The sequence below is a fragment of the Nesoenas mayeri genome, assembly GCF_963082525.1.
Source record: "Nesoenas mayeri genome assembly, chromosome: 29".
Lineage (NCBI taxonomy): Eukaryota > Metazoa > Chordata > Aves > Columbiformes > Columbidae > Nesoenas > Nesoenas mayeri.
In genome coordinates, this window is record NC_137561.1 from 136,753 (window position 1) to 149,176 (window position 12,424).

General features: G+C 52.6%; 1 protein-coding gene across 1 annotated transcript; it reads right to left on the reverse strand.

Moving 5' to 3' along the window:
* Positions 1–789: 789 nt before the first annotated feature.
* RACK1 (receptor for activated C kinase 1) lies at positions 790–10,470 on the reverse strand. Its single transcript, XM_080360886.1, has 8 exons — positions 10,264–10,470; positions 7,395–7,566; positions 6,679–6,826; positions 6,472–6,567; positions 5,648–5,758; positions 4,574–4,714; positions 1,829–1,939; positions 790–907 (listed from the first exon to the last, which is right to left on the reverse strand). The coding sequence occupies exons 1-8, from the start codon at positions 10,370–10,372 to the stop codon at positions 842–844; spliced, it is 954 nt and encodes a 317-aa protein (XP_080217012.1). The 5' UTR covers positions 10,373–10,470; the 3' UTR covers positions 790–841.
* Between the last annotated feature and the right edge of the window lie 1,954 nt (positions 10,471–12,424).

The following is a 12,424-nucleotide window of genomic DNA, read 5'->3' on the forward strand; positions in this document are numbered from 1 at the left end:
GCCGAAATTGGTGGAAAATGAACCCAAAGAGACGCCAAAATTGGTGGAAAATGAACCTAAAAAAGACCGAAATTGGTGGAAAATGAACCCAAAGAGATGCCGAAATTGGTGGAAAATGAACCCAAAGAGATGCCGAAATTGGTGGAAAATGAACCCAAAGAGATGCCGAAATTGGTGGAAAATGAACCTAAAAAAGACCGAAATTGGTGGAAAATGAACCCAAAGAGACGCCGAAATCGGTGGAAAATGAACCCAAAAAAAGGCCCGAAATCTGTGGATAATGAACCCAAAAAAAGGCTCAAAATCGGTGGAAAATGAACCCAAAAAAAGGCCTGAAATGTGTAGAAAATGAACCAAAAAAAAGGCCCAAAATTGGTGGCAAATGAACCCAAAACTAAGGCTGAAATCGGTGGAAAATGAACCCAAAACAGTCCAAAATCTCTGGAAAACGTGTTTTTGCCCAAATTTGGGCCATTTCACACCAAAACCTTCCCTCCAAAAATCCCTGGTGGTCAATGAGCCCCAAAAGCCTCATTTTTACCACCAAAATTTCTCCGATTTGGGATTTTTTGGCACAAATTCCGTATCTTTTCCACGTCACCACAGAACTGCTCATTTTTGGCTACGAAATCACCGTTTTCTCCCCCAAATCTCATCCCACCCTCCCGCCCCCCAAGCATTGGGGACAATGGGGTGGGATTTTGGGGTGGTTTTGCCTCTTTTTTTGGGTGGTTTTGCCTCATTTTTGGGTGGTTTTGCCTTGTTTTGGAGACCTGAGGAGACGCGAGGTGGCGGCAGCTCCGGTTTTATTCATTTTGGGTGGAAAAGCGGCGTTTTTGGGTCAGCGGGTGCCGATCGTCACCTGCCACACGCGCACCAGGTTGTCGGTGTAACCGGCGAACAGCGTCTGGGGGGAAAACGGGGTTTTGGGGCAAAAAAAGGGGGAATTGGTCAATTGGCACCTTGGAGGAAGGTTCAGAGAGTTGGGAGGGAGTGGGGGGGGAGAATCTGGGGGGGAATTGGGGAAAATTGGGGGGGAAATTTGGGGGGAGCTTGGGGGAAATTTTGGAGGGGAATTTGGGGAAAATTGGGGGAGAATTTTGGGGGGGAAACTGGGGGGAATTTGGGGGGAATCGGGGGGAAAATTGGGGGGGAATCAGGGGGAAAATTGGGGGGAATTGAGGTAAAACTGGGGGAGAAATCGGGGGAAAATTGGGGGGAAGCTTGGGGGAAAATTGGGGGAAATTGGGAGGGAGTTTGGGGGGGAAACTGGGGGGAATTTGGGAGGAATTGAGGGGAAATGGGGGGGAAATCTGGGAGGAGCTTGGGGGGAATTTTGGGGGAAAATTGGGGAGGAATTTGGGGAAAATTGGGGGGGAATTTGGGGGGAATCGGGGGAAAATTGGGGGGAATTTGGGGGGGAATTTTGGGGGGGAAACTGGGGGGAATTTGGGGGGGGAAACTGGGGGGAATTTGGGGGGGGAAACTGGGGGGAATTTGGGGGGGGAAACTGGGGGGAATTTGGGGGGGGATTGGGGAGGAATTGGAGGGGGGCAATTGGGGGGGCAATTGGGGGGGAATTGGGGGGGAATTGGGGAGGAATTGGAGGGGGGCAATTGGGGGGGGGAGTGAGGGGGGAATTGGGTAAATTGGAGGGGGAATGGGGGGGAATTTGGGGGGGAAATAATTGGGAGGAATAATTGAGGAATTTGGGGGTAGCTGGAGGGAATTTCAGAGGATTTGGGGGAGCTGGGGGGAATGTGGAGGATGTGGGGGGGAATTTTGGGGGATGGGGGTGAATTTGGGGGGCTGTGGGGGGGGTCTGTACCTGCCCATCCGCGGACCAGGCCAGCGAGGTGCACTGCGGCGGTTCGGCTTTGCTGCTGGTGCTGATCACTTCCTGCTTCAGCTCGTCCACGATGATCTTCCCCTCCAGGTCCTGAGGAAACGGGGGAGGAAACGGGGAGGAAACGGGGAGGAAACGGGGAGGAAACGGGGAGGAAACGGGGAGGAAACGGCAATGGGGAGAACGGAGGATGAGGAGGAACATGGTGGACCGGAGGAGAAGGTGGAGGAACAACGAAGAACGTGGAGGAACAGAGAAGGAATGTGGAGGAAAAGAAGGTGGAGGATGGAAGAGGAGGATGGGGAAAAAGGTGGAAAAATGGAGGAGGATGAGAGATGGAGAAGAAGAAAAGGTGAAGAAATGGGAAAGGAGAAGAAGGTGGAAGAACAGACACGGAGGAACCGAGAAGGTGGAGGGATAGAGAGGGAACGTGGAGGAGAAAGAGGAGGAGAAGGAACAGGAAGGGTGGAGAACGTCAAGAAGAAGGAGGAACACAAGGGATGGAGGAGGAGGAACAGGAAGGGATGAAGGAGGAACAGGAAGGGATGGAGAAGATGGAGAAGGACGAACAGGAAGGGATGGAGAAGGACGAACAGGAAGGGATGGAGAAGGAACATGAGGGGATGGAGAAGGAGGAACAGGAAGGGATGGAGGAGGAGGAACAGGAAGGGATGGAGAAGGAGGAACAGGAAGGGATGGAGGAGGAGGAACAGGAAGGGATGGAGGAGGAGGAACAGGAAGGGATGGAGAAGGAGGAGCAGGAAGGGATGGAGGAGGAGGAACAGGAAGGGATGGAGGAGGAGGAACAGGAAGGAATGGAGAGGAAAAAGGAACAGGAAGGGACGGAGAAGAACGAACAGGAAAGGACAGAGAAGGACAAACAGGAAGGGATGGAGAAGGACGAACAGGAAGGGATGGAGAAGGACGAACACGAGGGGATGGAGAAGGAGGAACAGGAAGGGATGAAGGAGGAACAGGAAGGGATGAAGGAGGAACAGGAAGGGATGAAGGAGGAACAGGAAGGGATGAAGGAGGAACAGGAAGGGATGAAGGAGGAACAGGAAGGGATGGAGAAGGAGGAGCAGGAGGGTGAGCAGCCCTGAGGTGCCACCGCGAGGTCCCCGAATGGCGGAGCAGCAGCGGGCGGCTCAGAAACAGCCTCTGCGTCTCCGCACAGCGCGCTCGGACGGCACCAAACGCTTCATCATGGCCCGGGGGACAAGGGGACAACGGCCAGGAACCCCAACGGGACAAACAGACAGGAACCCGAACGGGACAAACAGCCGGGAACCCCAAACAGGGACAGACAGGAACCCCAACAGGACACACGGCCGGGAACCCCAACGGGGACAGACAGGAACCCAAACGGGGACAAACGGACAGGAACGTGAACGGGATAAACGGCCAGGAACCCAAACGGGACAAACGGCCAGGAACCCAAACGGGACAAACGGCCAGGAACCCAAACGGACAAATGGACAGGAACCCCAAACGGGGACAAACGGACAAGAACCCCAACGGGACAAATGGCCAGGAACCCAAACGGGACAAATGGCCAGGAACCCAAACAGGACAAATGGACAGGAACCCCAAACGGGGACAAACGGACAAGAACCCCAACGGGACAAACGGCCGGGAACCCCAAACGGGGACAAACGGCCGGGAACCCAACAGGACAAACGGCCAGGAACTCCAAACGGGGACAAACGGCCAGGAACCCCAAACGGGGACAAACGGCCAGGAACCCCAACAGGACAAACGGCTGGGAACCCCAAAGGGGGACAAACAGATAGGAACCCAAACTGCCGGGAACCCCAAACAGGGACAAACGGCCATAACCCCAATGGGGACAAACGGCCAGGAACACCAAATGGGGACAAACGGCCAGGAACACAAACGGGGACAAACGGCCGGGAATCCCAAACGGGACAAACGGCCGGAACCCCAAACGGGGACCAACGGCCGGGAACCCCAAACGGGGACAAACGGCCAGGAACCCCAAATCCACGACCTGAGGGTCTCATGACACCTCGGGGGGACAAACCCCCAAATCTGTGACCTGGGGGGACACTATGGGGGGCACTGGGGAGATATTGAGGGACACTGGGTGATACTGGGGGATACTGGGGTTACTGGGGGGACACTGTGGAATGCTGTAGGGATACTGGGGGACACTGGGTGACCCTATAGGGACACTGGGTGACACTGTGGGGGACATTGTGGGATACTGCGGGACACCAGGGGATACTGGGAGACACTGGGGGGGCACTAGGGTATACTGGGGGACACTGGGGGGATACTGGGAGGGCACTGGGGGGACACTGGGGAATACTGGGGGGATACTGGGGGGACACCAGGGGATACCGTGGGACACTGGGGGGACACTGAGGGGGCACTGGGGGATACTGTGGGACAATGGAGGATACTGGGGAGCACTGTGGGGACACCAGGGGATACCGTGGGACACTGGGGGGACACTGGGGGGGCACTGGGGGATACTGTGGGACAATGGAGGATACTGGGGGAGCACTGTGGGGACACTGGGAGGATACTGGGGGACACTGGGTGACCCTATAGGGACACTGGGTGACACTGTGGGGACATTGTGGGATACTGCGGGACACCAGGGGATACTGGGGGACACTGGGGGGGGACTGGGGTATACTGGGGGGACACTGTAGGATAGTGCAGGGATACTGGGGGGCTACCAGGGGCCACTGACCATACCCAGATCTTGATGCTGGGCCCGGTGGCGGCGCAGAGCCAGTAGCGGTTGGGGCTGAAGCAGAGCGCGTTGATCACGTCCCCGCCGTCCAGCGTGTACAGGTGCTTCCCCTCGTTCAGGTCCCACAGCATGGCCTGCCCGTCCTGGGGACACCCCGTGTCACCGTCACCCCCATCCCACCCTTTGCGCCCCAAATCGCCCTTTTATTAGCCCCAAATCGGCCTTTTTTTGCCCCAAATCGGCCTTTTTTTGGCCCCAAATCGGCCTTTCTTTAGCTCCAAATTGACCCTTTTTTGCCCCCAAGTGGCTCTTTCTTTCTTAGCCCCAAATTGGCCCTTTTTTAACCCCAAGATGCTCTTTTTCCACCCCAACTTGTCCCTTTTTTGGCCCCAAATTGGCCCCTTTCTTGCCCCAAATTGCCGCCTTTTTTCTTCCCCAAATTGGTCCTTTTTTGCCCAAAATCAGCCTCTTTTTGCCCCAAATCGACCCTTTTTTGGCCCCAAGAGGCTCTTTCTCCACCCTCAATTGGCCCTTTTTCCAACCCAAATTAGCCCCTTTTTTGCCCCAAATCGGCCCCTTTTATCCCCAAATCAGTTCTTTTCTGGCCCCAAATCGACCTCTTTTTGGCCCCCAAATTGCCCCTTTTTTCCCCCCAATTTGCCCATTTTTTTGCCCCAAATTTGCCCCTTTTGGGGCTGATTTTCGGGGTGAAATGTGTGTTTTGGGGGCTGATTTTTGGAGTGAAACGTGAGGTTTTGGGAGCTGATTTTTGGGGGTGAAACATGGAGGTTTTGAGCTGATTTTTGGCGTGAAACATGGGGTTTGGGAGCTGATTTTGGGGCTGAAATATGTTGTTTTAGAGCTGATTTTGGGGGCAAAACGTGTGGCTTTGGGGCTGATTTTTGGGGTGAAATGCGTGTTTTGGGGGCTGATTTTTGACGCGAAACGTGGTTTTGGGGCTGATTTTTAAGGCTGATTTTTGGGGCGCAACGTGTGCTCTGGGGCTGATTTTTGGGGGTGAAACGTGGGCGTTTGGGGCTGATTTTGGGGGGTGAAATGTGTAGTTTTGGGCTGACCTTCCCTCCTGATGCGCAGAGGGAGCCGTCGGGGGACACGGTAACCGTGTTCAGATACCCCGTGTGCCCGATGTGGTTGGTCTTCAGTTTGCAGTTGGCCAAGTTCCACACCTTGGGGGGGAAAAGGTGTTAAACGTCATTAACAGACCCTAAATGGTGAGATTTGGGGGGGAAAAGGGGGTTAAACATCATTAACGGACCCTAAATGGTGAGATTTGGGGGGTAAAAAGGGGTTAAACATCATTAATGGACCCTAAATGGTAAGATTTGGCTGGGGGAAAAGGGGTTAAACATCATTAACGGACCCTAAATGGTGAGATTTTGGAGGGAAAAAGACACAGAGGGAGATAAAAAGGGGGTTAAATGAAACTAATGTGCCCTAAATCTGGGGGTTTGGCGGGAAAAACCACACACGATTTGGCGGGGAAAAAACACCACCACGATATGGCGGGAAAAAACACCACCACGATTTGGCGGGAAAAACACCACCACGATTTGGGGGGGGGGGGAAACACCCCAAGATTTGGGGGGGAAAACCCCACACGATTTGGCGGGAAAACCCCCCCACGATTTGGCGGGAAAACCTCCCATGATTTGGCGGGGAAAACCCTCCCACGATTTGGCGGGAAAAACCACACATGATTTGGGGGTGAAAACCCCACAATCTGGGGGTGAAAAAGGGGATTAAACATCACAACCGCACCATAAAAAGGGGATTTAAGGAAAGAAAAGCACACAGGGATAAGGGAGTTAAATATCGCTACCAAACCCTAAATCTTCAGATTATTTTTGGGGGAAAAAAAGCAGGTTTTGATTGATTTCACCTTAACGAGCTTGTCCCATCCGCAGGACACAATGATGGGGTTGCTGCTGTTGGGCGAGAATCGCACGCACGACACCCATTCCGAGTGGCTTTCATCCTGAAACACACAAAACCACGCTGAGCAAAACACCGAGTGACGCTTCCCGGGCCCAAAACCACCCGTTTTGTCCTCAAAATCCACCCCGGGGGGGGAGTTTTCAAGTCCCACCTGCACAGTGTATTTGCAGACGCCCAGAGTGTTCCAGAGCTGATGGTTTTTATCACGGGAACCCGAGACGATTTGGCGGTTGTCGGAAGAAAAGGCCACGCTCAGCACGTCCTTGGTGTGGCCAACAAAGCGCCGGGTGGTTGTGCCGCTGCGGGGGGTGGAAACGCCAAATTTCGCACCGAAACAGCACCAAAAACGGGCAAAAACTCAAATATTGGGTTAAAACAACACGCCGAGCGTGTTATGAAACGCTACAAAGCGCCGTTTGCGTTTGCCTTCAATATGTTAAAAATGAGGCGACTTGGCGCCGCTTGCACAAATCTCAACCATCGTAGCTGCAATTCAGCCCCAAAATGAGCCAAAAATTAGTTTAACCCCCCCTATTGTGTGTCTCTCCCGTCATAATTGCAGGACGTGGTCGTCAGATCCCGGGGGATCGTCAGGTTTTTGCGTCATGTTTAATCATTGGGAGAAAAGGAGGTAATTTGGGGGAATATTCGGCCTTTTCTGCGCTCGGGATGGCGGTGGGATGAAAACCACCCAAAAATTATAATTTAAATTAGAATTATTACTTTGTGCGGTTTAAGCGATTCCGGGGGAAAACGTGATGTTTTTAACACCGTTTCCACTCATCCCGGGATGCCAAAATCCATTTATGGACGTACGGAATCGCCTCAATTTCGCTTTTTGGACCCAAAATCCTATCGGTGACTCACGTGGTGAGGTCCCAAAGGCGCAAAGTGCCGTCCCAGGAGCCCGAGAGGGCGAATTGCCCGTCCGAGGAGATAACGACGTCGCTAACGAAGTGCGAGTGGCCGCGCAGAGCGCGCTGCGGGATCCCGTAGTTGGTCTCATCCCGCGTCAGCTTCCACATGATGATGGTTTTGTCTGGGGGAAGATGGGAAATGAAGCGGGACGGTCGCCCCTTCCCCCCCTAATCCTCAATGAATGGTCTCCCCCAAACACCCCCATCCCTTACAATGGTCTCCCCATTACCATACCCCTCCCAATAGTCTGGTCTGACCCTTATCCCCCCCACCCCAGGTCAATGGTCTCACCCAAACATCTCCCCCCCCTCGCTTCTGATGGTCTCCCCCTAAAACCACCTCCCCCTTGAGTCAATGGTCTCTCCCAAACACCCCCTTCACCTTCCCAATGGTCTTCCTGAAACACCCCGTCCATTCACAATGGTCTCCCCCTAAGATCCCCCACATTGGGGTGATGGTCTCCCCCAAACACCCCCTCCATTTACAATGGTCTCCCCCTAAAACCACCTCCCCCTTGAGTCAATGGTCTCCCCCAAACACCCCCTCCATTTACAATGGTGTCCCCCTAAGATCCCCTTCATTGGGCTGATGGTCTCCCCCAAACACCCCCTCCATTTAAAATCATCTCCTCCTAGGACCCCCCTCATTGGGCTGATGGTCTCCCCCAAACACTCCCTCCATTTACAATGGTCTCCCCCTAAGATCCCCCCCATTGGGCTGATGGTCTCCCCCTAAAACCACCTCCCCCTCGAGTCAGTGGTCTCCCCCAAACACCCCCTCCATTTACAATGGTGTCCCCCTAAACATACCCCTCCCAATAGTCTCCATCAACTCTCATTCCCACCTCCAAGATTGGTCAATGGTCTCCCCCAAATACCCCCTTCACCTTCCCCATGGTCTCCCCCAAACACCCCCTTCACCTTCCCCGTGGTCTCCCCCTGCTCTGGGCTAATGGTCTCCCCCAAACACCCCCTCCATTCACAATTGTCTTCCCCTAAGATCCCCCTCATTGGGCTGATGGTCTCCCCCAAACACCCTCTCCATTCACAATGGTCTCTCCCTAAGACTCCCCCACATTGGGCTGATGGTCTCCCCCAAACACCCCCTCCATTCACAATGGTCACAGAATCAATGTCAGGGGTTGGAAGGGACCTTAAAGATCATCTGTTGTGGAGCAGGAACACCCAGATGAGGTGATCCAGGAACCAGGCGGGTTTAAATGTCTCAGAGAAGGAGACTCCACAACCCCCCTGGGCCAGGCTCTGCCACCCTCACCATGAAGAAGTTTCTTCTCATATTTAAGTGGAATCTCCTGTGTTCCACTTTGTCCCCATTGCCCCTTGTCCTATTGTCACCGATGGCTCCATCCTCCTGATACTCCCCCTTTCCATACTGATCACCATTAATGTCACCCCCCAGTCTCCTCCAGCTCCAGAGCTCCCAGCCTTTCCTCACACGGGAGATGATCCGCTCCCTCCAGCATCTCTGTGGCTGGTCTCCCATCCAAGCGCTGACCAGGCCCGACCCTGCTTAGCTTCCCAGATCACATAAGATGGGGCACTCTGAGGGGGCTGTGGCTGTATGTATTATATACATACACATACGTATGACTTCCCCAAGTCTATCCTGATAGCATCTGAACTAAACCCTTTATTCAAGGGCAGAGCAGAGGGGCAGGAGAACCTCTCTGGACCGGCTGGTCTCCCATCCAAGTACTGACCGGGCCCGACCCTGCTTAGCTTCCCACATCACATGAGATGGGGCATTCCCAGGGTGGTGTGGCTGCATATATATTTTATATATATGTTCCCCAAGTGCACCCTGACAGTATCTGAACTAAACCCTTTATTCAAGGGCAGAGCAGAGGGGCAGGAGAACCTCTCTGACCTACTGACCACCCCCTTCTAACCCACCCCAGGTCCCATTGGCCTTCATGGTCACCCATCCAAGTGCTGACCGGGCCCAACCCTGCTTAGCTTCCCACATCACGAGATGGGGCGATGCCAGGACACTGTGGCTGCACTTATTATATATATATACATATATATATATATAAAAGTTCCCCAAGTGTATCCTGATAGTATCTGCACTAAACCCTTTACTCAAGGGCAGAGCAGAGGGGCAGCAGAACCTCTCTGACCTACTGACCCCCTTCTAACCCCCCCAGGTCCCATTGGCTTCCTGGCCCCAAGGGCCCAGTGCTGGCTCATGGTCACCCTGCTGTCCCCAGGACCCCCAGGTCCCTTCTCACCGCTCCACCAGCCCCTTCCCAACCCACACTGGGGCTGTTCTGCCCATATACAACACTATACACTTGTTCTATTGCATTGAATTCCCCTCCCCAGCCTGTCCAGGTCTCTGATGGCAGCACAGCTCCCAGTGTCACCGCTGCTCCCAGTTTGGTGCCACCAGCAAACCCGCTGACAGTCACTCTATTCTCTCATCCAACTCATTGATGAATACATTGGATAATACTGGTCCCAGTACCGACCCTCGAGGGACTCCACTATGACCAATGGTCTCCCCCAATCACCCCCTTCACCTTCCCCATGGTCTCCTCCTGCCCTGGGCTGATGGTCTCCCCCAAACACCCCCTCCATTTACAGTTGTCTCCTCCTGAGAGCCCCACATTGGGCTGATGGTCTTCCCCTAAAACTACTCCCCTCTCAGGCTGATGGTCTCTCCCAATCAGCGCCCCCCTCCCCTTTCGATGGTCTCCCCCAATCAGCACCCCCCCTCCCCTTTCGTTGGTCTCTCCCAATCAGCCCCCCTTCCCCTTCCGATGGTCTCCTCCGCCTCCCCCCCCCCCACCCCTCACCCCGCGAGGCGGAGAGAATCATGTCCGGGAACTGCGGGGTGGTGGCGATCTGGGTCACCCAGCCATTGTGGCCCTTCAGGGTCCCCCGCAGGGTCATCTGCTCCGTCATGGCGGCGGCGATGAAGGACCGATGGCGGCGGATTCAACGGAGGCCCCGGCCCGGTCCCGTCCGGCCGCCACTACCCTCCGCCAACGCGGGGACAGGAAAAGAAGGAGGTGACGTCCGGCGGAAGTGGAAGTAGCCTTGTAGCTGTACGGCAGCATGGCGGCGCTCAGGGCAACATGGCGGCGCGCAGGGCGCTGTACGGAAAGACGTGTAGGGGTGAGTGTTGGTGATGGGGGGAGAATTTGGGGGGCTGGTTGTGGGATGGGGGGGGATCGTGAGGGACAGAGAGGGGTTCTGGGGGACAGGGCTTGTTTTGGAGGCCCTGGGGGAGAGGGGTACATGGGGGATACGGAGAGCCTGGGGAGGGCAACATGGCGGCAGAGTGGCGACCTGTGGGGGACAAGGGAAGAATTTGGGGGCCTGTGGGGGACAGGGGCGGCTTTGGGGGGCTGGTGGTGGGATGGAGGGGCTGTGTGGGACAGGATTTAAGCCAATAAACCAATTTTAAGCTTTAAAGTTCAGGTTTTCATAAGAAAATCGCCCAGAAAACCACCCCGTCTCCACAGGCACAACCAGGCCCTATGGAACCTGCTAACGAAGATTCGGCCGCTAATGAGCTTTTGCTAATTAACTTTCACATCTTAAATTCCCCCCTATCCCTTCCTAAGGGCTTCAAATGAACACCCGCAAGCACCAAAATCCAAAACGCTTCATCTTCCCGGGCCGCGTCACCTTCTCTAATTAACACCATGAGTAATTTAGGAGCCGTGGTGTCGATTTCTGCTTGAAAATATGATTATTTTTAATTGTTTTTCTTCTATTTTTTCTCTCAGGATCCTATTCGGGCCGTATCTATGTCAGGATCCTGCTCCTCGGCATTTGAACCGGCTAAAATTAGATGTTGTTTCATCCCTCCCGGCGCAGCTGTCGCCTCCGCCCCCAAATTAATTAAAATAAAGCCACTCTGTGTAACATTTTCCTCATGATCCGCCAAAAATCTGCAGCACGGACCAACCCCCACCTCAAAACAACCATTTCTGGCGCCGGGAGTGAAAAATAACACATTTAAATCCAAGTCGGCATCGTTAAAACTCAACCCTGACGCTCGGTGAGTCTTATTATTAATTACTATAGGGGGAGAAAAAGGATAATTTGGGTTTATTACCGGGGGTTTAGTGTGAAAAACACACCAGAAAATTCAATTATAGTGATTTTCTCGTCCAATTCAAGTGATTTAGCAAGAAAAATGGGGCGGTTTTAATTGTTTCTGCTCATCCCAACAGGTCCAAGAAGCTCCTGGTGACGATGGAGTCGGGTACGAATCAATATATTTATTAATGCCACACCCAAATAACCCAATTTTGCCCCATTTGAGGGTGTTTAGACTCTTTTTTTTCCTATTTTTTAAACTGTTATTTAATGGTTTTACCTTTATTTTGTCTTTTTTTGAAGGGAAAAGGAGCACGGATCTCGGTAGGTAATTTTATTCCCTTTTCCCCTCACAGTAAATCTCATTATTCTACATCTCCTCATGGCCAATAAAGAAACATAAATATACATTATAACCCAATTCCTATAGCGCAAATTAAGAAAACCCACCAAAATACTCATTTAGGGCTGAATTTTCTGTTTCCTTGTAGAACAACGAGATGCAAAAATCAGTAAGTTCCGATTTTTTGCTGTTTTTCCCCCTTTTCTTCTGGTCAAAACTCAGGGGTAAAGCCTTGAATTCATCGTTATTTTGTTATTTTAAGGGAAATTAACGGAAGAATTTGGTGAGTTATTCACTTTCCTTAATCCTCCCAATATTTCCATTTCTTAATGTCTTGTATATATTTATTTTCTATTTACTTTCATGCATTTATTCATATTCTATATCAATTTATTACTTGATTTTCAGTGTATTTATTATTGCGGTTTACACTTTTGTAACTATGTTTTTCTCTTTTCTTGATTATTAATTTTTCAATCTCCAAATACACACGTTCTTCTCTATATATTTTTATGCCCATTAGAAGAAAGCGACACCGAACATGGTGAGTGTGGATTTGGGGT

Excerpts from the sequence above, each read along its gene's own strand:
- RACK1 (XM_080360886.1), bottom strand. The coding sequence starts at position 10,372 with ATGACGGAGCAGATGACCCTGCGGGGGACCCTGAAGGGCCACAATGGC. Across the intron at positions 4,715-5,647 it reads TCTGCGCATCAGGAGGGAAG|GACGGGCAGGCCATGCTGTG; the intron begins GTCAGCCCAAAA and ends GGGTGTCCCCAG. Across the intron at positions 1,940-4,573 it reads GGCCCAGCATCAAGATCTGG|GACCTGGAGGGGAAGATCAT; the intron begins GTATGGTCAGTG and ends CCGTTTCCTCAG.